The following is a 27,853-nucleotide window of genomic DNA, read 5'->3' on the forward strand; positions in this document are numbered from 1 at the left end:
TGTCATATTTGCAACACAAGGGGGCGAAAATGTGCAATAGTCGAAAAATAGAGTTGAGTGGAACCAAAATATTCGGAGTTGAAAAAAAGTCCATCGAGTTCAGAAAAGTCATGGTTGCAGACCTCCTCACCTCTCAGTCCGAGCCGGTTATCATGCCTATTCACACAGTTGATTCTATGTCACACTGGTGTAGTTCAAGGTGAAGGGAAGTTTCTTGGCAACTGCATGAAGTCAAATGAGGCGACCCCCCCCCCTCTCTCATTGGTCCCGTGTTGAGTGTGGGGCGGTAAGGTGTGGCCTTGCACTGTTCGCCTCCTGCAGGGCGCTCACAAGGGAATAAACAGCCAGAGCCAGATAGAAACCGTTGTGCGCGACCGCTATCTCGTTCTTTTTTCACTACTCAATGGGCACCAACGTGAAATAAGATGAAAAGTTTTGGGAATTTTTAGTTGTGGTCAGCCCAAACGCCGGATACGTGTTGTCCTCATTCGACTATAAATAACGCCGCGGAGAGCGCACTATGAGGCCAGTGTGCTGTGGTCTCTCTCACTGAAGCTCTCTCCGCTAACAGGTGGATTTCGGATATTTCGTGAAGGTAAGACCACGCTGCTGTCTGTTATGAATGCACAGTTGTATGTGACAGGTGGTAATTCTTAATTCTGCAAAATCGAATGTGTTATTTTAAGGGAGCGACAAGGCTTTCTATAAGAACTGTTTATTCAAGCACCTTGTTGTCTTATTACTGTCTACCCAAAGGGTCATTTTAGTGGATAGGTTTGAGACTCTTGTTGCATGGAAGTGACAAAATAAGGAATATTTACGTTTAAAAACAAAACAAATGTGTTATCCTACAACGTGTTGTTATTCGTGCGTGGGGGTCAATGCACATCCAACCTGTTATAAAACTAAAAAAATAGAAATAAAATGTATTTATTTAGAATTGCAACATAAAAAGTAGGCTACCGTCAACACATCAATCACAGACATAGACATGAAAACCCATTGACCCAATGAACCCATTCATACAATAATGATTACTGTTTCATCCTCAAGTCAAGTCAGGACAGCCTCAGCTGGTGCTCCATGCCCTCAATTCTTCTGCATGTCATTCACATAAAAAAGTATAGAAATTGCTATAAGGTTGCAGCAGCTGCCACTTCCAGCCGCTTGTGTGTGTGTCATCAGATCTTTCTTGCTTTTTGAAGACAGCAAGAAGAACAAGACGTCCTAGAGGTCAAAGAAAAGTGGAGCATTTCCACTCAGTGTCCCACGTGTTCCAATAGGGCTCAGCTGACCCGCGTCCAGCTTTGCCCCCTTTAAAGACCTATAGCAGAGTCACAGAGGCTGCTTGACACAGATATGAAGATAGAAATAGCAACGGAGGACAGTCTGCCAGTTGCATAGACGGGAGGCATGACTTGTGCACGCACACAGAGGAACAGATACATAGAGGTTCAACCAAAACAAACAGGTTCTGTTCTGTGTTTTGTTAAATTGCTCAGGAGGAGCATGTGCAAATTCCACAGAGAACCGAACGCGCACAGACCTCGCTGTGTTTTCAGTCTTTCAGAGACATGCAAGACAGCTCGTCAAGAATTTGCGATGTCAGAAAAGTGTGGAGATCTCAGTGACTGTCGCTGTGGATAATTTCGCTGAGTTGCCAACAGCATGTGGAGATTGAAAGACGGTGGCATAATCTGGGACAGAAACTGTTCCTAGACAGTTGCTGTTTGGCCACCGGTGCTTATCACACTTCGATTACTGAACCAGTTGCTCTTGATGAGCCACAAGACACCCTGTTACATGTTCAGTAAAACACTACTGGGGGGAGGAGGAGGAGAACAATGAGTGTGCACGCCTGTTTCCTGTGGAGTTCCCTCAATGTGTTTTCCATTCACTTACTGCAGTGAAGGCCTTCGGCCACTGAGTGACTGTAGGCTAGGGGTCCATTACTTTTCACACAACACTCTCCATTGTTCCTCTCCCAAGTCCTGCCGCATTGGCATTGTGGGAAGAGCAGGAGGACAGGGTCGGGGGGGGGGAGGATGTGTCAGATTTCTCTAGAGAGGATGGAGCGCTCGCTGTTTCCTGTTTTGCGCTCTACGCTGGTGAAAGCTCTTCCTGTTCAGGGAAGAGGGCAGGAGGTCATCGAGTGTGCCCCTTTACACAGTGGCAGCTTCTGAAATATAGGATGGCGTCTTGTTTTCAGTCATAGGGTGCATGTGCATTGTCTTCTGCAGGTATCTGAGGCCTCATCATGCCAGTCCCCCCACCGCCTCCCCTGGCTCCCCCTCCTCCACCGCCGCCCAGCGCTGCCCTGCCACCGGTAAGACCGTCTCTCTCTAACATTCTCTCATGCAATTGCAAACACTCACTTGTGTCCTTCTCACTGACCATCAACCATCACCTGTAGGTTATTTACATTATTGATTAAGGTAATACACACACACAGTAGGGCAGACAGCAGACTCTCAGTAGCAGGAGAGTGTTAGGTTTCCACAGCAGGCGTTCAGTGTCCTCATGTCAAATGAGTCGCCACTGCCAGCAAACAAGGCCACACTGCAGGACACGTCAATATGCTGAATGCTTCCACTGCATCTTCTTTCTTTCTTTATCTTTTTTTTATCAGAGGAGTTGAGGTGAAGTTTAGAAGACGGTGTTGACGCCACACAGTTGTTCTCCCCCACTTCTGTTCTGTAAAAAGATCACATCAAGTACAACTTAGAACTCTTGAAAATACACTTAGTAGGTGCAAGTATTTATTATTTTTTCTCCAGTTTCTCTGTCGATTTTTTTGGGGGGGATTCAACGTTAATAATTTGTTGGAAAATAGTCAAAGCTTTAAGAAAATAAATGAAAAAAATAGTCCAAGGTGTCGTCTTCAAATATCTTGCTTTGTCTGATCGCCTGTCAATAGAGAATCACCACATGGAGCTTACGAATGTTTGTTTTCTTTATGAGTGCCATCAATTATGAATTGATTATCAAAACAGTCTGTACAACAATAGTATCCTGAAGTGGACCCTTACTGTAAGACAGAACACATATTGGGCAAAACACTTTTATGTTACATAAAAGCTCTTTTTTTTGTCTCTGTGTGACAGTGTCCGTCGGAGCCTCTTAAGCTCCAGTCTGGTGGAGGAGGAGGAGGAGGAGGAGGAGGAGGAGGAGGAGGAGGAGGAAGGAATGCCCTGTTGGCCGACATCCAGAAAGGAGCCCGGCTCAAGAAAGTCACACAGGTCAACGACCGCAGTGCCCCCGCCGTCGATAGTAAGAGCAACAACGTTACCGCGCTACAAACATGCACACAGACGCTCTCAGTTAAGACACTAAACGATACTCACATGCATCTGGTGTCACCAACTTCTAGTAATTCTCGATGTGGAGCTCAGAGGAAGAGGATTTAATGGTGTATGTTTGTGTGTTAAGGTAATGTGGTGTGATATAGTGTATACGGGTAAAAACAGGAGTGGTGCAGGTCGTATTTAATGCAGTACCATTGGGAGCATGTTGTTTCTCTTTGACCTATATTTAAGAATAGACACACACCAAGTGGACTCTTCAGGAAGGAATGTCCTACAGCAGATAAAGATGGAGGCAGAATGGGAAACTGCTACAGTGTATATACAGTGGCAAACACATGCATTGTATCTACAGTATACAACAATATTTATACAATAATGTTTATGTATGTGCTGTTTATGTAGCCTTCAGTATTGTCTAGTCTGTGTGCATTCAACTGCATGTTTCGCCTGTTTGCAAGACAACTTTTCTGAAAACGTTTGATGCAAAGATCATTAAATGTAACATTAAATCTGAGTAATGGGTGAAAATTCCATCAGAAACATTTACTTTATACTTGTTTGCCATTCTGGTAATGCATATGATGAAGATGCTGGATCTTGGAGCCAGGCCAGTTAAAACAGACTGCTCTGTTTTGTTGGCCCGCAGGGAGATCAGTTTATTTGGGTGGTGCAAAATATACTCATGTTCGTGCCTGAACTATTGCGACTTCAACACAATTCTCACGACTATAACACCTGCAGAGCACATAAAGTCTTGTAAAACAATAACTCTTTGCAATAATGTGATAAATATATAATGATTAAAAGACACCCAAAGGACAGTGAAGTCATTGTCATTAATCATTAGTAATGTATGTGTACTTGTGTTGTTCTCCAGAGCCCAAGGCTAGCACTGGAGATGTATCCAGCAGTGTTTCTGCTTCCCAGGGCTCATCAGGAGGGACGGCACCCATGGGACCCTCACTGGGTGGGCTGTTTGCTGGAGGGTTCCCCACTCTCAGGCCCATAGGACAAAGAGACCCAGCAAGCAAGACCCCAGGTGGGCGCAAAATGTCTTGCTCTGACTAAATCTAAATATTATTATATACTTTATTGACCGCTCAAATGAATCCTCTTTTTGTATGTGTGTGTTTGTCAAAGTGTCCCGATCGAGCTCCTCGGCCTCCGTGAAGCCTCTGTGGAACCCCCCCATGCCAGCAGACACGGGCAGCGTCTCCGAGCCTCACAGGACGGCGGAGCTCCGAGGCTCCGTCCACCGTCCGCTCGCGCCCTCGGCCTCGGCACCTTCCTCCCCCTCTCACAGCGGCAAGCACCCACCTTCTTTCCCCGCTTCCTCTCCCCCACCGCCTCCGCCCGCCCCGCCCTCTGCTCCTCCCCCGCCTCCCCCACCCCAGGCCTTCCAGGAGCGGCCGGCCAACAGGCCTCCGCCTCTGCCCTCCTGCCCTCCTCCTCCACCCCCGACCCAAATCACCAAGCCCACCTGGCTCCCCATCCAGCACTCCTACCACACCATCATCTCCCAGCCCTCTACTCCTCCGCCTCCGCCTCCTCCACCTTTCCAGCCTCCCTCTGCTGTTCCAGGAGACCGCTCCTCCGGTTGTTTCTACCCTCTGCCCCCCTCCCCAGTCCACTCTGAACCTTCTAGGTTCACCATCCTGCGGGACAGCCCACTGGGACCTCCTCCCCCACCTCCCGCTCCCCCTCTACCAGCTTCTTTCAGCCCCAGCTGCCCGTCCACGCTCCCCCCTCCCCCGCCCAAGGTGGCAGCAGTGCCCTCCCCAGCCATGCGCTCTCTGCCTCCCTCGTACCCCTGCAACGCTCCGACCCGACGTCCGCCTGCTGTGCCCAGAAGTGCAGGTAGGAGCACACCAAGATGAGGAATTGTCTTTTTTCTCGCCCATGATCTTTCTGAAGAGGCAGATGAAAAAAATAACCTGCCGGCATATTTGTTTGAAGTGAGCTTTCCAAGGCAGTGGTTATTGAGATGATTTTCACATGTTCAAACACGGATACAAGAGGTTAAGAATGGCCCGTAGGATGGAGCCAACCTAATAAACTGATGATGTAAATAGGCACAAACAAATATATTAGATCTACAAGAGATGTTTCCATGTCATTTACAAGTTAGATAGGAAGGCACCCTAAAACAGTAGGTTTAGGGGAACTCCACAGGAGTGGCATAAGTTAGATCTTAGGCGTTGGAAGATGATTTTCATTATAGGAGGAAAGAATTGGATAATTCATTTTTGTTTTTTACTTTTATCAAATATCTTTTCTGAAAAGGTAGAACTGTTTACAACTCATGGACATATGTAACCTCAAGAGAGGTTTAAGTAGACGTAACTGTCTTTTATAGGGTCACAAGCCAAAACAGGTTGGAAACCACTGCTATAAAATAGATAACACATCGTCTGGAGATGACTTAACCCTGGAATTCCAGTTTGCAGAGGAGTTGTGGGATTTTTCTTTTCAATTCAACGAAAATACAACAAAGTTTCATCCAAAGCAAGCAGCAACAACCCATACAAAATAAAATGTACATATAAAATACAGAAGTAACATATACAAAATATGTATCTAATATTGTTTGAAATCTGTGGCTATCATGTAATACAAACCACAAATATGAATTCACAATGCATTTGTACATTTTACAACATCTCATTCAACAACATGTTTATAGGGGGGGAAATACCAGTAGACATATTTCTGTTCGTGGTGTCAGAAACTTGTATGAAACTTCCAAACAAGGTTGTAAACCGTGGCAGCTGTTGCAGCTAGTTATTAAAGCCGACAGTGTTGTGTCAGCGGCATTAACAAGTCAATGCTTATTTGTTTCAGAGAGACAGTGTGAGAATATGATCTTGCTGTCTCAGTTATCATAAAAGAGCACATTGGATTTGGATGTATTTTTCATGATGTGCATTTTACTGATGTCTGACACCCCTCTGACTCCTCTGATGTTGTCACCCATGGTAACAGGTGTGGGTCGGCTGGCTCCTCCCCCAGCTCCCCCTGCACGTTCCCCCTCTACGGAGCTGTCCTTCCGCATTCCTCCCCCCCCACCACCACCTCCCCTGCCTCCATTTAGTCTCAGGAATGGACACCTGCACAGCCTGGGTGAGTGTGTCTTACGGTTATATAACTGTGTTTGTCTTACATTTTAGAGGCCTTTTAGTGGATGTTCTTGTCCAGAGTGGCTTGATGTAATAGTAAAAGTACAATAATGTCCTTTTATTACATTTTATTTATTTAATTCATTAGAATTTGGGCTATCACAACATCAGATTTTCCCCGCACGATTATAGTGGCCAAAAGAATTCACAGCAAAGATATTATTGCGATATCTACAGAACATTGGAATTATAATAATAATGCTCTATTTCATCTTTGTCTATTGTGCATTTAGTCTCATTTTAGGCAAATAATGAGGCGCTGGATTATGAACATGATGTTATCTTATTAGTATTATTAACATGATGTCTATATTTATTTTAGGATTAAGTGATTTCTCCTATTGATGATGAGAGACACTCCTGCATGTGGACAATATGGACTGCTGTTTTTAAAGTAACGGCAGGTTAAGAATACCTTTCACACGCACTGAGCAGTAGAAAGTACAAGTACCTTGAAAAGATGAAATAAAGTTTTCACTCTATTGTTTTCGTGCCGATTTGTGATATACCATTATGTTGTTTTATACTGATTTGCTCATAGGAGCAATGTAATTTGATTGTATTGATGAAAAGTATAACTCTCAGGGTCAAAGTGCTGTAGAGGGAAGGAGACTAGACAAAGGTTGTTTTTGGATGAAAAGGTGAGGAGTTTATTTTTGAAGAGGCACATTAGGGAGGTCGAGTTTGGATAACCTTCTATTTGAAAATGAGGACAACATGGCAGCCTTTGATTGTATCTTTACTGTATATTTAGCAGATGATTTTGAATCCAAGTTCCAGTTCCACCCCGTAGAGGACTTCCCCCCTCCCGATGAATTCAAGCCTTTTCCTCGGATCTACCCCAGCAAAGAAAACGGAGGTAGCACCACAGTACACTCGCTGTTTCTCTTCTTCACCCATGACTTCAGTATCATCTATTGAGTCTATCTTCCTCTTTCCTCTCTCCTACAGTGAACCCCAAACCACCTGGGATTAGGACACACCTCAGATGAGTCAAGGCCTCACCCTGTCCTTCACCCCCCCCCACCCCCACCACGCACACACACACACACACACACACACACACACACACACACACACACACACACACACACACACACACACACATATCAGGCAGTTAGACTCAACCCTCCTCCTCATGACAATAACACAACTGTCAATGGCTTATTTGGTTGCAGGCTCTGTGTGTATGTGTTGTTTGTGTGTGTGTGTGTGTGTGTGTGTGTGTGTGTCAAACAGGGTCCCGTCTTATACTGACTATGTGACCTCTGACTTTTTCCAGTGTGGAATGTTTTGAATGTGTGTGAGGAGGAGGGCTCTCCCTACTCATAAGTTACATTCACACACACACACACACACACACACAGTGTCTTCCAGCAGTTATATTTAACATGACACTTGACACAGTTTGTAAGCATTTCAAAGAATAGCATATTTTGATTTGATGTCATGATCCGTCCCTTTATACAGTAGCACTTTCAAAGTCTGCGTGCAACTCAGAAACATTCGGAAACACACAGATAGTAAAGCTCTGTGGTCCAGCAGCAACTACTGTACAAGTAGTTCCTCAAGTGCTTGTATACAATGGCCGTCTGTATGTAGCCACCGTTAGCAGACTGTAAAACTCATCTTAAACTGAATGTGAACACTTAGATATGCTAACCTTGAGGGTTCATATAGTGGTGCGCTCCTGTTTGTGTAATTGTTTTTTTTTTTAAAATGCATCTACAAAAGTGTTGAAGAGAATATACTGACATTTTAGAAGTATGGATGAGTTTCAAGTTACACTGAGGTGTTATAAATAATTAATGAATGAGGTTTCCTTTCTCACTGTATTAACAAATACTAACACCTGTGAAGACAGTGACACCTGCTGGTTCAATGTGTACAGTATTACGAGGTGTGACCACCAAATAAACCACAGTATTTTGTTAAGAAGGTTGACTTTATTGATCACATTGGTTGTAAAATACGTAAAACTCAACCCTCACCAGAATGTGTGAGGCTATAGAAACTGAACCGTCTAGATTCCAGTGTGTGAAATATCACCTTGTCCTTTCAGATAAGTATTCCATGGATTGTAGCTCGTCGAGAGAATTATTCATAGTTAGATAACTGAACTGTTCAAGACACAGTCGGCTAAAGTTGTGAAAGAATGAGAGAACACGTATGTTGCTTCTGAACAGGGCTGAACAATATACCCTTTCAGCATTGACACTGCTGTGTCTGCATGTGCAATGCACCTTTCTCACGGTCGTTCTCACGTGACAGACAGCTGTCTCTAATAATGATATTGGCTGCATTCCATTTAGGTTTACCAGCACCAGGGCCTGAGTACTGTGTATGCTGGCTTACTGGAAGAACAGAATATGAAACAAGAGTGATTATATTCTTTGTTACACCTGCTTTTCCTGCTATGTCAAGTCACTGCTGCCCTATAAAAATACCCATTTAACGGCTTGATAGGAAATTTAAAATACATAAATTCACATTTTCATACAGAAAAAAAGTATAGCACTACTTATTTTCTAATAGACTAATAGAATTTCACAGCCAAATGTGGCTACTGGTATCTACTCACATTGCCTGCCCACAGCATGCACTGCAACCACAAGCAGAGATGTTTAAAGACAAAAACTGTTTTTTGTGAAACTAAAATGTTTGTGGCTGCGTCCGTTTTTTGCGTAAGGTGCAATATTTCCAAAGCCTGTTTTTGAAGTAATCCAGTATTTCAGATTAGATTCACTTTTTTGATAATCCAATGGATCACGTTACTAATGACAGGAATTGCCATATCATTTGTATTCAGTAACTGACGACATTTCAAAGTAATTTAAACTAACCATGTATGAAAGACAACACACAAAAATGCAAAGAAGTAAAACATCACTGGGACGGACTGGTTGGCCTCAAAGCTTCACACCAGACCAAAACACTGCCTCTATAAACATGAACTCATTTGTTGACAATAAAATTTCCACCACAAATCAATGAAAACTTGAAGACACCGGACAGAGGGAGTGGTTCGTGGGACAGGATGAGGATTTAAAGTTCATCGTGTTTGTAAGTAAACTCTCTGGAGGATATGAAGCCGTCTTTGTTCTCATCCTCTTTGGCAAAGATGTCTTCCATCATGTTCTCATGCAGAGTGTCATTGGGAGCGTAGCCGTGACGCTCAAACTCTTTCCTCAGATACAGTTTCACCTGGAAGATCCAGAGTGAGAGACAGGTTGAGAAGAAAAAAATCTCTTGTATAATGTGAGGACACGGATAAACAAATCAAATCTAAGTGCCATCAGTACAATGAAGGATTAACAATACTGTCTAAAATCAGATTTTTCTTTTTTTGCAAACAGAAAAAAAAACAAGATATTCACTTATCAAATTGGCAGTACTATTTCTCAATAATATACCTGCTATTCACCAAGACTATACAATTAAATACTTGCACAGTACTCGTAGTTTAAGATGTTGCTTCTAAATCTCATTTCTTATTGATTAAAATAACACAATCTGAGATGGGAACTGCTCCTGGGGCTGTGAATAAGCATCGTTTAGCTCTGTAGGGTTGGCGATGGCTAATTCATCTACTTCATGTGTTTTCGGAACACTTGTGTATACCTCCTGCTTGGAGAGCCTCCAGTCATCGTTGAGGTCCATCTCCTGGAAGGACTCATGTGACCTCGGTCCATTTCTGATCTCCAGCACCTCGATGACGAAGGTCAGTGTGCTCTCAGGTGGGATCTTACCTGACCAGACAACACCACAGGGCAAGAGGTCAGCAAAGACTGAGACTGGCTATCACCTGAGGTTTCTGTGAGAGTTCTTCAGCATAAAGAAAGTCATTTTGGTTTGGTTAGCACTGCAGAGATGATGCCCCGTGTGAGTGAATGCAGCAACACATTCAGAGTTGAATTGTGAGTAAATAAGTTAGAAAACATCTTGGAAATGTTAATGAGAAGCAAACGTAGGTTGCGTTAATCATGACATTTGTGTTGTCGTCGTGTTAAAAGTTAGTTAGGCACAGAATAGATGGATGTTCTTGTTAGGGTGGTGTGTGCTTACCAGGACAAAGCAGAGCATTGTTCACATGCTCCATGTTGAGAAAAAGTGGACTAATATTTCCGAATGAAACTGTGGGAGTCCTAGAGAGCCATTCAAAACACAGACATACAAGTATAATATACATACATGCATAATACACGGGATAATATTTCATTTATTCTAAACACCTCAAGCACTTTTACGAAGACAGTGCTGCGTATCCGTACAGCAGCGTGCAGTGACGTTTGCATGCACATGCACTAAGCCACAGTACCTCTCCCTTCCTTCCCATAGGCCAGGGCTGGAGGTACGACGAGTTTCCTCTTCTCTCCAGAGCACATGTCCTGCAGGCCTTTATCCCAGCCTTTGATCACTTCTCTGATGCCCAGCGTGAACCACACCGCCTGCTTGTCACCTTCAGCTCGACTGGTAAAACACAAACATGGAGTGGAGAGTGGAGAGTTACAGGTCTGCAAAGAGAGGCACTGTGAGACCCCCCTTTAGAGACAATAACAGGTAACAATATAGGAAAGTAGAGTCAACACCCCTTTGTTACCGGGCTAACTCTGGAATTCTTGCTGAAAACTTTTCTCACATTACTGATTTTAAATCTCAGATATTAAAAAGGGTCAATTCACCCAAATCACAAAACACATTTTCTCACTAAAATATCCCATTATCCCTGCAGAGATATGCTGCCCGTTTGTAGTTTGTGGTGCTGTGAGAATAACTTAATATCATGTTTGAAAAGCTGTGCTTTGCTGCTGATGTACTGTTGGTTTCAGAGATGAATACCTCAACACTTTAGCACACCAAACTAAATCACCATGGAAGGGAACACATTTGTATTCCTCTTATTCTTGGCTGAACTGACCCTTTAAAGTGTTTTATCACGTGACCCCAATAAAGGAGGCGTCACCAAGGAGATTTAACACGCGTGCACTTGGAATGGAGTAACGTGGCTGACCCGGCGAAAAAGAAAACTAACATTTAAAGTTTTTACAGTTCATTTCTATGCATAATTTACTTCATCAAAATAAAATTAAAAAGTAAATTGGTTTCATCTAAACGAGGTAAAACAGGATGGCAACGAACCACCAGGTGTCACTTAATTTAAGAAAACTTCTAATAAACTCCGTCTTACTTAAATCTCACATTAAGATCATTATAAAGACGGTAGGACCGTCGTGTCAGTCATGAAACATACCTGGAGTGAAACATGGTCCCATTCTCAAAGTACCCATTATGATGCACCAGCAGGATGTCTCCGTACTTGGATTTTCGATGACAGAGAAAAGGTCTGTGCAGGACTTCTATCTGCACCTCCGCTTCGGGCAGCTTCCCCCCGCTGACGGACACCAGCAGGGAGGAGCAGAGCCAGCTCAGCACGGTCAGCAGCATGTCGCCACACTCGAACCTCCGGGAGAAGCGGCAGGAAAAGCAGCTCGCTACAATAGTTTTAAGAACAAGCGGCGACGCGCGTGCAGTCGGTCCTCTACGTGGCAGTGACGTTTCATCATGCAGTTTGTTGCAGGAAGTCTTTTTTTTTTCTGGTTGGTTCATTTTTCCTCCAAAAAAAAACACGCCCACAGTCGATATCTCACCACTGGAATATCCGCTTTAAAGGCCCAATCTTTATTAGTGTTCAGTGATTTATGAACTTTACAGTCATGCAGGCAGATTATACACTAATCACACTACTGAATCCACTGTGGAGTCATTCTGGTGTAACTGAGCAGTTTTCTTCATGCTGCTGCGACAATCAGAGGTATTTTTGTTTTTGCATTATGACATTCGTTTTTCCTCCTGTCGGGTATTTGAACATTCACTTCCAAAAGGCCTTACTTCTACAGCACTGGTTAAAGCAGTCCGCTGTGCACGAGTACACGTTTACATGCAATATCACAGCATTGCACTTCATAAATACATGTTTCCTAATACAATGCACAGGAATAAACACATGATTTGCATACTACAGTATATATAAATTATCAATAATATATTTGCCTCTTTTGGAATGGGCTATTTTTTCTCTCTCTCATTACAAAAGAAGTACAGAATACATAATTGTTCTGCATTAACAGTCAGTAAGTCATACACATTGTAACTATTTCATATGATACAATCATTAAATGATTAAAGTATCACCAGTGTCCATAACAGTACTGCAGCCGATGGAGTGACAGTAACAGGGAGCTGCTTGCTCCCTGAGGCCAGTAAAAGAATTGAACCTCCGGGAGGGAGACAGTCGATTCAAAGCCGATTCTCATAACCTTTCATGGCTCAGAGCGGGCACAAGAGCGCTCCCTCAGTCCTTCAGTTATATTTTAAAGGGGTGAGACTTCAATACAATTCTGAAGTATAATCCCTGTGATCAGAATCTGAAATTGCAATCTGACCTTTTTTTTTCCACTTTCCAGTTCAGGTGAAATACTTGCAACCAGTGGAATCGATGATGCAAGAGTCGGTGCATCTGAGCTGCCCAAAGGACCTGCAGAAAGACACGGAAAATGATTTTAAACAGGTAAATGATTGCATCCACTCCAAACTTCCACAATTGTATCTATTAAAGGAATAGTTCAACATTTAGCTTAAAGACTTGAAACAGGAGGAAATAGCTAGCCTGGCTCTTTCCCAAAGGTTAAAAAAACCTGCCTACCCACACCTCTAAAGCTAACTAATTAACATGCTATATGTTGTTTGTTTAATTTGAACACAAGACATTTTAAAATGATCAGTTGTGGTTATACAGGGAGTTGCAGTCACAAATATCTTCTTGGCAGGGAGCACTGAATTCCAAGAAGTCACAGGATATATATATATATAAATATATTTTTTTGTATGGATTAAATAAAGAAGATATAACATGTTAAGTGAGCTTTAGAGGTGCTGTTGTAAACCTTTGGACAGTACCAGGCTACTGTAGCTGTTTTCCCTTCAAAAGCTTCACATCTTTATTTCAAGCTAAGCTAACAGTGGTATCAATCTTCTGAACTCTCAGCTAGAAAGCCGGTATCTACTTTCCCCCAACATATTGATCTAATCCTTCAAGTATAAAGCATGCAGAGCTGTGTCATTAACTAAAGCAATGTGCAGCAAGTGGTGCCAAGATAATGCACCATCATCTCTGGATGCCTTCAGTGACACCGCCGTAAAAGTACAACAGTTCATTCAAATGACCTTTACAATGCTTGGATGGGTGCAGTATAAATGTGCTGCTGATTAAAAAGGAACTGCATTGTGCTGTCTTGGCATAGATTCAAAGATCCATAGTAGCAATGTGTCCCCAAATAAATGGAATAAGAAATGGACACACTGAACGCTTCACATACCCAGGGAGATAGGACTTGCAGGTCTGATAACCAAAGTCCTTTCCATCACACTCCTCAATGCCGTCATGCCGGTAGCCGTCTCCACAGTAGGCCCACTTACAGTCTGAAGTGGCGACAGGAAAGGAGATTAGAGCAAAGTGGTGGCAGTTGGGAGAGAGCAAGGGAGGGAAGGGAGGGAAGGGAGACAGAAGACGTTACTGATTGCTTTGGCACTCCCGTGTGTTTCAGTGATGCCAATACAGCATTTTGCTGCTAATTTAATTGAACAGAGGAGAAGAAGGAAGTGAGAGGACAGCAGGAAAAGAGTGGGCGAGATTAATGAAAGAGCAAGGAAAGGTTTCACAGTGCCTACTGCTTTTATCCTGTGGGTTCAGACTCTGTGGTGCACGGCAGCTCTGCGGGGCATCTCATGAGCCGCTGGGTTGGTAACAGCACGGTGGCGTTTGTGCAGCAAAAAGCCTGACCTTAACCTATTTGAGGAATGTTTTTTTTAACTTTTAAATCTTAATTCTTGTGACAACGTGTTACAATATCCTACGTAAAGATGTGTTAGAATCACTGTCTGTAAATCATTCTGTACCCTTTACATTATGTGTGCATGTGTTCAACTCAGCCAGAGATGCATGTAACTCACTGAGACAAGCATCGGTGACAATCTGGTTTCCATCATCGCACTCCTCTCCGTGCTGGCTCTGCACCTTTCCGTCTCCACACACACCAGCTCTGTCCGGGACTTTCTCTGTGGACTGGAACGGCTGGAAGGGCTGGACAAGTTGTAAAGAAATCTTGGCTTTAGTGTCAAGGCATTGAGGCTAAAACGAGGCTTTATTAGGCGGAGTCATTACCTGTATGGGCCTCCATCCATCTTTATCTTTGAAGTAGAGCACCCTCTGATCCTTCCTGAATGCTATTGCGTTGTCTAGACGTAGATGGTTCATCTCCTCCTCACTGTTTACCACAAATATCTGCACAGATACACACAGGAGAAAGCGAAAGCTGATGAGTAACTATTGATTCAGTGTGAACAACATGGATTCAGTTTGGATGGAAATATTGTAAGGAAGCTGTTTTATGTCAGTGGCGTCTTACTGCAGGGACTTTATTGAGGCCCCCTCGCTGAGTGTAACTTCCAAAAGGAGCGTTATTTGCTCCAACAGTAGAATCGCAGTCACAGCGACCCGGTGGACCTGGAGGACCCGTCTCTCCCTTTTCCCCGACTAGATAGAGACCTGCAAAAAAATAAAAAAGCATGAGATAAGGGTTTAACACACATATGACTACACTACACTGTGATATTCTACGTGCGCTACCCCCCTTCATTCTTCTCTCTCTCAGGTGTTCCTGAGCTGATGATTAGTGGGCGGCCCTGGCCCCCAAATTTAAGAGAGGTGATAATTAGTTATTACACTGTTTTGAGGGGTGGGGTGTCTCTTATGGCCCCTGGTGTGGCTGGTACAATCTTTCAACGTCCTTTTGTTTATTTTTTTCATACACTGTAATTTGAGGCTGATCGTGCATGAGTGTTGTGAGTTATTGTACCTGAGGCAGGTGGACCGGGTGGCCCTGGATGGCCGTTTTGACCTGACGGTCCTTGGGGGCCCATGACTCCAGGGGCTCCACTATGGCCCTTTGTGCCCTGTGCAAAACCAGGTAACATCCCAATATTACACTGTGTGTGTGTGTGCATACAGTAGTGTAGGCAAAGAAGATCTAAGATGCCAAACATCTTAGCCCACAGAGTGTCAGGGCGCCACACCAGGGTTAAGTGATGCTGTCAGGGTGTGCATCATTCTTCCTTGTCTCTTCTCACCTGCTTGCCTCTCTTCCCCGGCCGTCCAGTAGGTCCTCTCTTCCCCGTGAGTCCTGGCTCTCCCTTTGGTCCCTGCTCCCCCTGGGAAAGGAGTTGAGGAATTATCAGTTTAAATCAGATTCTTTAACGTGGTCGTTATTGATTCATTCTTACCTTCTGTCCAAGCATCCCAGGCAAACCAATGGAACCCTAAATAGAGACGAAATGAGAGCTTGATGTGAGGAAAGTCATTATCTCAGCAGAGCATGGCAGTCATTGATTGTTTAATCTCACTCTGCCTCTGAGATAGGGGGCTCAAGAGAGCTTGAAATGTTGAAAGAAACTGTCACTACTTTCAATTCTAACCAGTAATTGAGCAAACTGTTGAAGAGTTTTTCACTTTTTTTCAAGTCCATTATAACACAGCATGGTGGGAATTGCTCATAGTTAAAGCCAAGCATAAATGGGCTGTAAATAATTAAACAACACAATATTTGTTGGACTTGCAATAAAAGAAAATTACATATACCAACCTTATCACCTTTTGGTCCTGCTGCTCCAGGGTCACCATAAACCCCCTTTTGCAAAAGAACAGAGATAAAAAATGTAATAACGGAGTTCATATTTTTGTAGTGACAAACGGGTGCACCGTGAGAATAATTCAGAACTAACCTTCTCCCCTTTGTAACCAGGCAAACCCTGAAAAGATACATAGGAATATAACAGCAGATAATAATATAAATGACTATGATCGTTTTTCTTTTCTTTCCAAACATACACATAATTGTGTTTATTATGTTGTAAAGATGTGACTAACCTTTGTCCCTGGTGGTCCCCTCAGTCCTGGTAATCCCATGAGACCTGGATCCCCCTTATCACCCTAAAAACACATACACATACATGACGGTTCATATTGTATTTGTGATATGCCTTAAATATTTGTGTAAAACCTCAAGACGGTACCTGGAGTGATTCCATGAGACTTACCTCAGGTCCCTCTGGACCAGGCCATCCTGACAGTCCTGGTTTCCCTGGGAGGCCTGGAGCCCCCGTACGACCCTGCAGGAACACAAACACAATCAATACCAGCACTTGACACAGCTGACAGGATCAGAGGGAGTCTCTTGCTTTAGATTGCATGAAGGATTTTGTTTCTTGTTCTCTTCAGTAAAAGTATTAGAAGTATTCAGAACATTACTTAAATCATTACTTCAACAGAGTTAATTGAGCCTCGTGTGTCTATATTGAATATAGACCGCTACAGCCAGTAGCTGGTTATATCTTGTCAAGTCTTTATCAAATTTATAAAAATGTGTAAAAATTACAAGTTGTAGTTTTGCGGTGGGGTTTACATGCCAAACTATTTCCTGGTCGGGTTTAGTCTCAGTTGGTTACCTTCTAACTATCTTTCTTGACATCTAGCTCTTTGGAAGAAAACAAATACAATATCTACACTATTCCTTTAAATTTGGATTTATTTCTGCTTTTCTGCTAGATATTCTGCTGATCTGCAGCTTTTACTGTTTGTTAAATTGCATGTTTCATGGACCTGTTTTCCATTACAAAGAGCTACTGACTTTTATAAAGACTAACCAGGTTAAATAAGCTTCCGAAAAACAAATAAGTATGTCAAACTGCCTATGACTTGCATGCAAAGCTTTAACAATGCCACTGAGATTATCTTGCTCTTTCGCCAGTTGCCTGCAAGCAGGAGAGCCAAATGTTTTACAGCACAGCCTCACATCTCGGTGACACCTGGACGAGTATCCCAGCGCTGCTGCAATGCTAGCAGCATGCTCTCATTTAGCTGCGCGCCATTAAAAACAGCAGCATGTAGAGACACCGCGGACCTGCCGCTGTGTGGAGTGATTTATCACGGAGAGCAAAAGCACTTAGGGAGATTAAAGTGCAGAAGTGGAGTGCTGGAGAGCCTGGATCAGCAGGACTGGAGTCCAGTACGAGGGCTAATGGAGCCAGGCCAAAGAAAGGAGAAGAGAGAGAAGCAAGAAGCAGAGGCAAAGGAAAGAAGAGGGGGATGACAGAGAGGTGAGGAGCCGGAGGAGGACTGGAGACATCCAGGGATGTGATCAAGCTTTGCTGTGCGGTTCCAGCGGCTACTGAGACTAATGCAGCGTGACCCATTTAGCAGCTGCAGAGGATATTCTGAGCACATCAATAGACAAATCACATCACAGAGATTGAGGATGCATGGAGGGGACAAGGGAGAGAGAGATCCAGATCCCATTATTCCAAGGGCATGCGAGATGGACCAGAGAGAGATGAGCGAGAGAATGAGACATGCAGGAGGGGAGGAGCGGCTCACCTTTGACCCCGGACGTCCAATTTCTCCCTGGAGGAGGACAGATGAGGGGAGAGGAGATGTAGCAGTCATTAGAGCAGAGAGAGACACAAGGACACACGCACAAATATTTCTATAGCGAAAAACATTGGAGACATATTTCAAGACCTATAAAGACAAAAACACACACCTTCTCCCCTTTTGGTCCTCGTATGCCGGGTAATCCACCCTGACCCTGAAAAATGACACCAAATTTATATCCAGCTCACATATTCTGAAAGAGCATGGTACATTTGTTGAAAAATCAATACTATAAAGGTCATTTTGTTTCATTTCCATTTAACAATATGGCTGATTACACTGCCTATGATGGATGTCCTATGATTTAATCAGACTGAAGAGGTTTCAAGCAACGTGTGGGATTTTGAAAAAGGGCTTTACCTCTGGGCCCTGGGGTCCTGGAGGTCCTGGAAGTCCAGCTGAACACCCAGGTATCACAGGTTTTTGTTTTTCCTGTACCTCTCCATCAAAATCACTTGGCTCCAACAAGCTAATACCGTCCTTCAATCAAAGATACAGAAAAATCAAAGAGAATAGGGTTTTAATCAGAGACCTGCTGTGAGTGGACTAATGTGTGTAAATAAGGTGTATTTATGCAATCAGTGTGTGTGTGTGTGTGTGTGTGTGTGTGTGTGTGTGTGTGTGTGTGAGAGAGTGTGTATGTGAATGCCTACGGGGATGCCCCGCTTCCACAGCTGAGGTGGCGGAGGGAAGAGCGGTGGTGGAGGCGGTGACATGAGACAGCAGGGGTCAAATGTCAACGGCTCATCCAGAAACCTGAGGGCTGAGGGAAAGACATGATGACTGACAGTGCTAAAAAGGCCCATGCAACATGTGTTCCTTCTGTTGTGAGTCTTACAGTTCACTCACACAACTTACCTGAGCGGGCTGAGAGGACGCTGTCCATGTAAGAGTGACGGGCCCACGCAGCACACAGAAGAATGTGGAAAGACACTGCAAGTTTGACCAGATCCATCCTGACGGTTTACTCTCCCTAAAGCACAGGACACAAGCTGTCAAACACACACACACACAGACACGCGCGCACGCACACACACTCTATTTTTGCAGAGCTTAATGCAGTTACTGGCAGCTGTCACTTTTCCTTACTTCCTCTGGAGGGTGTCACTATTTGAACAACCCCTTAACTTTACACCTCTCTCTCTCTCTCTCCTCATAAACTTGTTGCAGCTCCACACTGCAGCAGATGCAGCCACCGCTGTAATTCCAGCCGTGCACCAAACCCCTACTGCCTGGTGCCAGAATTAGACCGGGGGTGGGGTGGGGTGTCTGTCACTCAGGCTTATTATGACTTCTGCCACTTTATGACAGAAGTCATAGTAACATGCTACGGCTGGCACAGATTCATGCACACAAACATTTACAGTATGTTCATATTTCCTCGTGGATGCAGGAAGAAAACCGACTATAATCGTGTGTTGAGCTACATTGATGGAAATATGCAGCACCGGGTTCAATTAGCTAATTCATATCGTCATTATTGCTCAACATTTTCCCTTCTATTTTTTTTCTTAATAATCTGGATAGAATGCCTTAAAGCCCTGATGGTCCAGATGCGTTAAATGAAAGCAATGTTATCCACATCCATGGCTTTTAATACACAAGATCCACCTTACCTTCCACTTGAAATTGTGCCGTTACTTGTAGACACGCTGTCTGGCGCTCCTCTGCGCTAAATGAAATGCGCGGTGTGCAGTCCCGAGGGCTGTGGCTCCACTGCCATTTGGCGTGCTGTGGCCAATCTGCACCGCTAATAAATCTGATCCACTTATCGACTCGCTTCTTTCCCTCCACCGTTCAATAACAACACAATTGAGGAGAGAGGACCTTTTTTCTTTTTTTTTCTCCCCTCGCTAAATGGCCAGCAGAGGCCACTGAGTGGAGCCAACACAGCGGTGGCAGCTCAAGTCCCGGCGGGTCTGGATTAGAGGCTCATTAACGGTTGTGTCTTCTGGATCGACTTCAGTGCAGCTGTCTGAAGGGCTGATGGCACTATACAGTATAAGTCGGCATGCAACACTCGCTTGGCACGTTTTATGTCCTCAGTGCTGATGGTCTCTTCAGCCGTGGCAATGGCGCCCTCTGTTGGATGTTTTAGTTCATGGAATAAATAATAGTAAAAATCGGTAATCAATATTCTTAAATAACTCCACTCCCCATTATTGACGTATTTTGACATGTTTATGTCTGACAACAAAGGGGAGAGACACCTGTTGTGCAATTACATATATATATATAGATGACAGGGTGTATTTAAACTTCACTCCATGCCTAACAAATCTCACTGTCTGGTTTGTTAAATGTGTTCATTCAAACGCCTACTTAATTAGATTTCATTATAACTGTACTAATGTTTTTTAGCATCATGTTCTTGATGCTGTCCCCTTACTTTACTGTATTAAATACTAAAGGCATGTACAATTATGTGGCATTACTGACTAAACACATTGAGTAAATGAAATGAATACAATATGACCTAAATACATCATTTTAAAGTGGAATGAAACAATAAACGTGGAAAGAAATGACCCACTGAAATAATTTGCGAAAGCAGAAGAACATTTTTATTGCCACATCCGTTGACTTAAAGTATAAAACAGTAACTCAGTTTAAAGACCATCATATAAATGTAAGCGCCTATTTAACAGGCCGTTATTAGACCAAGTGTGCTACTTTAACCAGAAAAACACCACTGCTTTTCCAGTAAATGACAAATTTGTTTGACCTCATTGTTCTCAAGTCATATAGACACACGTTAATTTAGAAAAAGTAGGAATACAATACACTCATTTTAAAGTGCAACTTCATAAAGTTAAAAGCGATTCCACCGACCGGCTTAAAGAAAGGAGGAGGAGATAAGACAGACAGACAGTCCAGCACCATTTAACACAAACACTTTGAGACTGTAGAAGAAAACTACACAGAATGAGACTAAACTAGTGTGTAACATAATAAAATAGTTTCTGTGAAAACGGTGGTGAAATAATTAGGTAAACAACTCTGTTTTGAGCAAAGCAAAATGGATGGCTGTCTCTTTAAGAAGCCTTGACTGAGAAATATCTGGAAAAGCCACAACTTGCAAGAAGGCTGACTCACACGATAATCAAAAACAGTCTCCTACACACAGAAACAGTGTTGCAGCAAAGTGGTAGCCTAATACATATATACTTTTAAAACTATTGGAAATTGTGAACTCATAATTAAAACAAAGAACGCACTGTTTTCTTTCCTAAATGTACAGTGTAATGTTTCTGTCTACTGAGTGTGTTTTGTGCAGTATATTAGGAGGTTGAGTCCTTTAAATAGGCTATAAGATCCTGCCTTTCACTTTTCTTTTTGATCCCATTGAACATCATCTTGGTACCAGGGATGTACTTCTTAGGACTTTGAAGATAGACATTCAGAGTTTCCTCATTCCATATGATACCTAAAACACACACACAGACACATACACATATTAAACACATGTAAAGGCTTGCAATATGTTTTCATGAACTCATTTGTTTAAGCAAATGACCAATATGCATTCTCATTAACTGACGACTGTGTTTAGGTTTTCATTGCCTTCTGTTAGAGCAGAGCTCAGAGGCAGAGAGTCTGCATGTTCAGACCTGCGTGCTCTGTCCGACAGGTAGAGGAAACACAAGGACCAAGCTGCTTCTCAGCACTATAGCAACTGTGACACAATGACTGCACACATCTAAACATGGAGGTGCACATTTGTTATATTCATGGCAGGAAGGACAGACGGATACCGTGGTAAAACCAAATCAGCATTCTCAGTTGACTGAATTTTTGGGGCAATGTGATGATCTCAGGTATTCCATTCTGCAGGCACAAACTTTTTTCCTGTGCTCTCCTTTGAGAGTAAGTTGACCATGCAACAGATGTTACCATGGTGTTCTATAACAGGTAAAAGTGGACAGGTTTTTCAGAAAAAAGCAAAGAAAAAAAAAGCAAGAGTTTAGTCCAAATTAGCTAATTTACTATAACAAAAGTAGTCTGTTCTGAGACAGACTCTGCAAGGAAACAGTGTCCTGCAGCACAAAATAATGCACACGTCTGATTGTTGCCCTTTGCACATTGCAAATGCAAAACCTTCTGGAAAACAGAAACAATGTAACTGGTTAACATTAACAAAAAGGTGTGTGTGTGTGTGTGTGTGTGTGTGTGTGTGTGTGTGTGTGTGTGTGTGTGTGTGTGCCTAAGGCCTCCGCAAATATCAGGTGTGCACTGTTTATGTCTCTAAAGCAGTTTTGCCACCTATTAGTGGTGCACGACTCTTACACTTCAACAGTGAGAATAGGGCTGCACACATACTCCTGTGTTTCTAAATGGCCTGTCTTGATCAGTTAGCTATTTGTATGAATCAAGCGATCTGTCATAGGGATCCATACCTTTATTGATGTTGGCCTGTGTGTAGGAGAAGCCAGGTGCCTGTCCTGTCTTCCTTCCAAACAGACCCCACAGATTGGGTCCCGTCTTGTGACGTCCCCCGTCCGTCACTGTGTGACACTGAGCACATTTCTTGACAAACACCTTCTTGCCTTTATCGATGTCCCCCATGACAGCAGCTGTGAGGAACTGATGGCAGTGAAAGGGTGCTACAGTCAGTCACTGCCTATTAATCTGCAGGAGTGAGTGGAAAAATACAAAACGAAACAGAACGTGAGAGTAAAAAATAAGCAAAGGGTCTGAAAGTATTTCAGAAGTGATATAACACAGGACACATGAGTAGTTAAGTAACCCCACCCTTCCGGATTGAAGAAGTCATGAAACACGGGTTATTATGTAGACTACAAAAAGAACTGGAGAGGTTTAAAAACAGATCTATAAAAAACGGTTTGTTACGTGACGCTAAAGCTGAAACTGAACAACTGTTTGTTTACTAACGTGGTGTTTTTCCACCGCAGGAAGCCACTGAAAACACAACAACACGATTATGACCAAAAGATACACCTTATCGTGGGTTACCTGACGGGTTTGTGTCGTTCAAGTATCTCCAGGTAAAACTCTCCTCCACGTTTCAAAGTCTTCAAAGTTGTTGTTGTTGTTGTTGTTGTTGTTGTTGTTGTGTGCTAGCGTGAATTAAGCTTCCCGCTGTAAAAGCGTGCGGGTTTCAGGGACACGACTGGATTTGAGTCTCAAAGCAAAATCTTCTTTATTTAGGAAAAGGGAGCGGTTGGGTCGGGTTGAACACTATGTGATAAAACACATTGCGCAACGCGGTGAAGACGACGCAGCTACAGAATGCGGGTCACACCCACACTGGCTCCTAAAGGCAGGTGAGGTATGTTTACAATGTATGTGAATATATCTACTGACGTAGCACATGAAATTAGATGGTTCACTGATACCAACCCAAGTTAGAATGGGTCACTTTCACTTTGTGAGTGAATTATTTGGATTATGAATGAGTGAAATGATGTCGTTTGAAGCAGCAGAACAAGTTTCTCTTGTGTCACTGAACTCTAACTGCCTCTGCCACACTATGTAAACCTCAACCGCCTCCTAAAGGTATACACCTACATGACTTATCCTAAAATTGTCAGATTACAAATATTAGCACGATTATGACTTTTAAGCAGTATAAACAAAATCCAATTGTGTCTTGGATACAGTTGTAAACTGATTTATTAATGACCCACACTGGTAATTAGGACATAAGAGCTCTGAACATGCTCCTCCATCACTATGTGCAGTAGGGCTTTTTTTTCACAGCAGCATTTTTAACATGTCACAAGTGGTGAAAGCACAGGTGTCAATAATCAAATTAACGATGGCTGAATTGATTGTCACAGTGTCGCGACGTTACTTGGACACTTACAACAGAACATCGTTAATGTTATTAGCAACAGCTGTGCTTTTCCTATCAAGTCAAAATGACTGCTGTAAAAAAAGGCACTGTGGCTCTTTTTTATTGCCATTCAAGCATGAATGTGGTTGCCAGGGCAAAAGCTTTGGTCCAGGTTTAATTCCTGTGTTCTACTGGATTAATTAACAAACATGGCAGGCAAAAAAAGCAAAGCGGCCCATATATAATGTTTATATTGTTAAGTTTGAAAAGGTCTATAGGCAACCTCTGTTCCATTTAGGTGTGTCTTAGTGAGCGTTATTAGTAAGCCAGCATAACACCCAGGAACGGACACACCTAAATGAAATGCAGTCATCATTAATGTTTTTAAGTGCTTTGCTCATCTGTGACGGAGGAGCGGAGCAGATAAGATTCAGTTATTTTATTGAAGTAAGAGCAAGGATGGAAAATGTGTAATGTTGTGATATTTAGGCACTTGGTGAGCGGCCTTTGTTCTTATAACACATATCAGTGTCGCTATTGAGGTCAGTCGACCGGACAGTGGAAGAGGCGTTCCCTGGGCACTGGCACCTTTATAACCTCTCTTGTTTACCTCTACAAAGATAGAGAACAAAATTTTGAAATCCATCAAACTGTATATATTTTATGCTTCCCTTTGGTCCTTTGAAGAGCCTGTGATTTGTACCCTCTATGGTGTTCAATGTGGAGACTTTGAGTTGGTGTTTGTCTCCCTCTCTTGGTAGTGAGAATGTGTTACATTATCTTTATAGTTTGAGTATACCACTTGCACTTTATGGCTTCTCCTAGCAGTTAGATCTGTGGTTGTGAATTGGCAGAATTGTGTCTTCATCTGCAGCTTAAGAAAGTATCGTTCTAAAAATGTAAATCATTTTATTTTTTCATCTTTAACAGAAATGAATAGAATATGTTCATTTTGTTAGATCCTGATTCACCCCACTCATCTAAGTGCTTTTCACAAATGATTATTAATTATATATTATTTTTCTACAGCAGGAGTTGATAAAGATAAGGAGTGTCCTCTCTGGTTCTTTTGGTACTTTAAGGACCAGAAGCCTCATACAAACTCCGTCCACCAATAGGAGACAAAACATTTTATTTTCAAAAAGTTCAAAACTCAATTAAAAAGCAAAAAATAAAACCCAAACCACTTTCGCAATAATATCACTTTATTAAAAGGTACGCATACATTTAAATATTTGAACTTCATTATTTATTCTTGCACATTTTAATGTTTTGTCTTCACAGTAAAAACACGGATATTTACATGCTATAGTAGACCTCTGTGTTGGCCTTTCGAATCCTCTTTCATCCTCTAAAGGACTTCTCTTGCACCTCCACCTCTTTAGCCCTGTGGGAAGAGAATACATAGTTGGCGTTATTCATAACAAACAAAACTCATAGGCGTGTACGGATGTTGAATTGAATAGGAAATAAAGGGCTAAGAGTTGCCTACCAATGCAAGCCAGTGTTTAATAACTTCTCATTGACCAGAGTCCTAAGAAGCCTCCTATACGAACTGCTTCTCCCAAATCTCTGAGGCAGCACTGGGTTTTGTGCTTCTCGGACTTTAGGGCCCTCAGCAAACAATTGAATCACCCGCCAGGACCGGCCAAACCTCTGGGGCATGTTGGGGGCCGACTCTGGGGACTTGTCGTCACCAGAAACACTCTCCCGTCCAAAGCGCATGGGCATGTTGCCGTGCAGGTGGAGAGGCGTGGCGGTGGGCGGGTACAGCTTGATGATGGTCGGGAGGCTGATTTTGTTGGTTCTGGGGGTCACGAGTACGTTGAAGCTCTCGAGATCCAAACTCCTGCGGATTTCACTCTTTTTTGGAAACAAAAACATGTTGAAAAGTCTAGATCAGACTAACTTAAGAATATTGTCACGTGTTCTTTACTGGACCTGAAACTATTAGTCGATCAATCCATAAGTCAATTAGTCAACATAATCAGTTCACCTTTATTCTAAACAAAAATGCCAATTGTTTGCTGGTTCCATCCTCTCAAATATGAGGATTTGGTGCTTTTCTTTGTCATATATGATGACTTTATTTATCAAGAGAATAGTCGAAAGATGAATCGATAAACAAGTCAACTGTTCATTGCAGCCTTGGTTTTTATATTCCTCTCTTAGTTAGGTCACATCATTTCATGTTATTTTATACTGCAATCATTTTATACATTCAAAAACTATCAAAATACCCTCCAGTAAAAAGGATTTATTTGTCTCACTTTGTCACTTTACATTTTATTGTCATTTTATTTGCCGATGATGAAATACAAACCAATGATGTATTCACAGCTGCTCTATAATAATGTGTAAATGTGATATCAATAGCAGTTTTTATGTTTCTTAATAATAACCCAAATAGTTGGTCATTTTCCGTATTGGTCTAATACACTTCCTTTTAAAACGATGTATGGTATTATGAAAAATAGTTTTAGTTAAATATAATTGGTTATATCTTGACAGAGGCAGTGCACAAAACAGGGAAAGTAGTGCTGAAGCTAACTTGTTTTTGTCAAATGTCAACAAATTGTGAAAAAGTCCATCTTCAGATTGCTTGTTTCATCCAACCAGAAGCCCCAAACCCTGAAATATTCAATTTACAATAAAAAATGACAAAGGAAAGTATAAAATCCTTACTTTAAAAAGCGTACTCAGCGATTGTTTGGCATTTTTGGTTGAAAAATGACAGTTATCAAATGACAAAATCAATTAATCGCCAAGTCTTTTCAGCTGTGAAGGAAACCCCAACAAGACGAATGGAATAAGCATCTCTAGTTAAATAGTTCTTACCTGTTGGTGTGGCTGTTTCTTGTGTCCTCCATCACTGCTGCTCAGCAAAGTCTCATCACTGTTGATTGATTTCCCATAGATCTGCAAGTGAGACGCCGCTGCCCCTCCAAGACCCCCCAGCATCAGGAGCGCTGACAGAAACACAGCGGTCAACATGTTAACGGCAGGAGACATGTTCTCTCAGGACAGCACCAGGACACATGTCTTATTTCCTGTTGACCACACTGTTAATAAAGACCCTGAAAACGTACGTCAGCTGTCGCACGTGATAGACCCACACACACACACACACACACACACACACACACACACACACACACACACACACACACACACACACACACACACACACACACACACACACACACACAGATGTGTACAAACTGACACATGTACTTATACCTTCAACCACTAATTCAAGCTGAACAAATTCCTGTCTCAATAATTATCAAGCTCTGAGAAATATATTTGAAAAGGCATGTATGCCCTAATTAGGCTGATTAATGAACCAGTTGGTATTTATGCCAGAGGAGATCATATGGAAACTAAACTAAAAACAGGCCTTCAATGGAAATACTGAATGGCAGACCAATGCTCATGTGCTATGGTATTGTTCAATTCCATAGAGGCTGCATTTTCTTTTTACTGCAGGCTTTGCTAATTATATCCTGCTGGCAATGTCATTTAGGAACACATTTGTATATTGAAAGCATTGAAATTAGCTGATGTGATTTTTTTGCAGTCTTTCTTTCTTGTTCTTAATCATTTAACTCACAGTTGTTTGATGCAATCAATCATGTCCTATGTTGTCCCTTAAATGTATTAAAATAAATGAAAATATCTAAAATATTATCTGACATTCTTGCTATACATAATTTATTGTAACATTATTGAAAATTGGCCTGTTAACACCTTCATTATCCTTATCATTGACGTCATTGCTTGTTTTGGACACAGTTAATGAAGAGCTGCGCATGCAGAGGAGCATGTTGAAGACCTTGTATAATACTCTGGCCTGAAACAAAGATAAAAATGAAATGAAATGTTAGAAATTGTGGGAAATGTAGGATCCAGTGTTTTTCCAAAATGGCAATAATACATACAGGACAAAGATATATTTTTGTTATTGTCAATTAATCCCACAATAAGACCATACAGTAACAATACATTTTTCTATCTCTCAATACTTTCC

The 27,853-nt window shown here is 42.4% G+C and overlaps 4 protein-coding genes across 6 annotated transcripts; 1 reads left to right on the forward strand and 3 right to left on the reverse strand.

The window, feature by feature from the left end:
• Positions 1-311: 311 nt before the first annotated feature.
• wipf3 (WAS/WASL interacting protein family member 3) lies at positions 312-7,569 on the forward strand. 2 transcript variants are annotated; one of them, XM_079175502.1, is made up of 8 exons: positions 312-595; positions 2,241-2,326; positions 3,105-3,270; positions 4,183-4,344; positions 4,446-5,162; positions 6,288-6,425; positions 7,236-7,340; positions 7,433-7,569. In XM_079175502.1, the coding sequence occupies exons 2-8, from the start codon at positions 2,258-2,260 to the stop codon at positions 7,471-7,473; spliced, it is 1,398 nt and encodes a 465-aa protein (XP_079031628.1). In that variant the 5' UTR covers positions 312-595; positions 2,241-2,257; the 3' UTR covers positions 7,474-7,569. The 2 variants fall into 2 exon arrangements, with proteins under 2 accessions (XP_079031628.1, XP_079031629.1); XM_079175503.1 differs by having other exon boundaries at positions 7,239-7,340.
• Positions 7,570-9,517: 1,948 nt separating this feature from the next.
• Positions 9,518-11,974, reverse strand: LOC306707863 (peptidyl-prolyl cis-trans isomerase FKBP14-like). Its single transcript, XM_079175504.1, has 4 exons — positions 11,733-11,974; positions 10,800-10,951; positions 10,103-10,230; positions 9,518-9,685 (listed from the first exon to the last, which is right to left on the reverse strand). Exons 1-4 carry the CDS (start codon positions 11,924-11,926, stop codon positions 9,527-9,529), a joined length of 633 nt encoding a protein of 210 aa, XP_079031630.1. The 5' UTR covers positions 11,927-11,974; the 3' UTR covers positions 9,518-9,526.
• Positions 11,975-12,159: 185 nt separating this feature from the next.
• On the reverse strand, positions 12,160-19,001 carry LOC306708055 (uncharacterized protein). The gene is made up of 17 exons (XM_079175742.1): positions 18,885-19,001; positions 18,680-18,789; positions 18,387-18,506; positions 18,136-18,180; positions 17,970-17,996; positions 16,634-16,705; positions 16,464-16,526; positions 16,319-16,345; positions 16,180-16,224; positions 15,821-15,856; positions 15,668-15,748; positions 15,397-15,493; positions 14,947-15,086; positions 14,703-14,822; positions 14,492-14,621; positions 13,858-13,960; positions 12,160-13,016 (listed from the first exon to the last, which is right to left on the reverse strand). The coding sequence occupies exons 1-17, from the start codon at positions 18,979-18,981 to the stop codon at positions 12,947-12,949; spliced, it is 1,383 nt and encodes a 460-aa protein (XP_079031868.1). The 5' UTR covers positions 18,982-19,001; the 3' UTR covers positions 12,160-12,946.
• A 1,569-nt stretch (positions 19,002-20,570) lies between these two features.
• On the reverse strand, positions 20,571-23,195 carry LOC306708698 (cytochrome c-like). 2 transcript variants are annotated; one of them, XM_079176615.1, is made up of 3 exons: positions 23,001-23,195; positions 22,424-22,610; positions 20,571-21,453 (listed from the first exon to the last, which is right to left on the reverse strand). In XM_079176615.1, exons 2-3 carry the CDS (start codon positions 22,590-22,592, stop codon positions 21,308-21,310), a joined length of 315 nt encoding a protein of 104 aa, XP_079032741.1. In that variant the 5' UTR covers positions 22,593-22,610; positions 23,001-23,195; the 3' UTR covers positions 20,571-21,307. The 2 variants fall into 2 exon arrangements, with proteins under 2 accessions (XP_079032741.1, XP_079032740.1); XM_079176614.1 differs by having other exon boundaries at positions 22,424-22,655; positions 23,001-23,191.
• Positions 23,196-27,853: the final 4,658 nt, after the last annotated feature.

The sequence above is a fragment of the Pholis gunnellus genome, assembly GCF_910591455.1.
Source record: "Pholis gunnellus genome assembly, chromosome: 16".
NCBI classification, from domain to species: domain Eukaryota; kingdom Metazoa; phylum Chordata; class Actinopteri; order Perciformes; family Pholidae; genus Pholis; species Pholis gunnellus.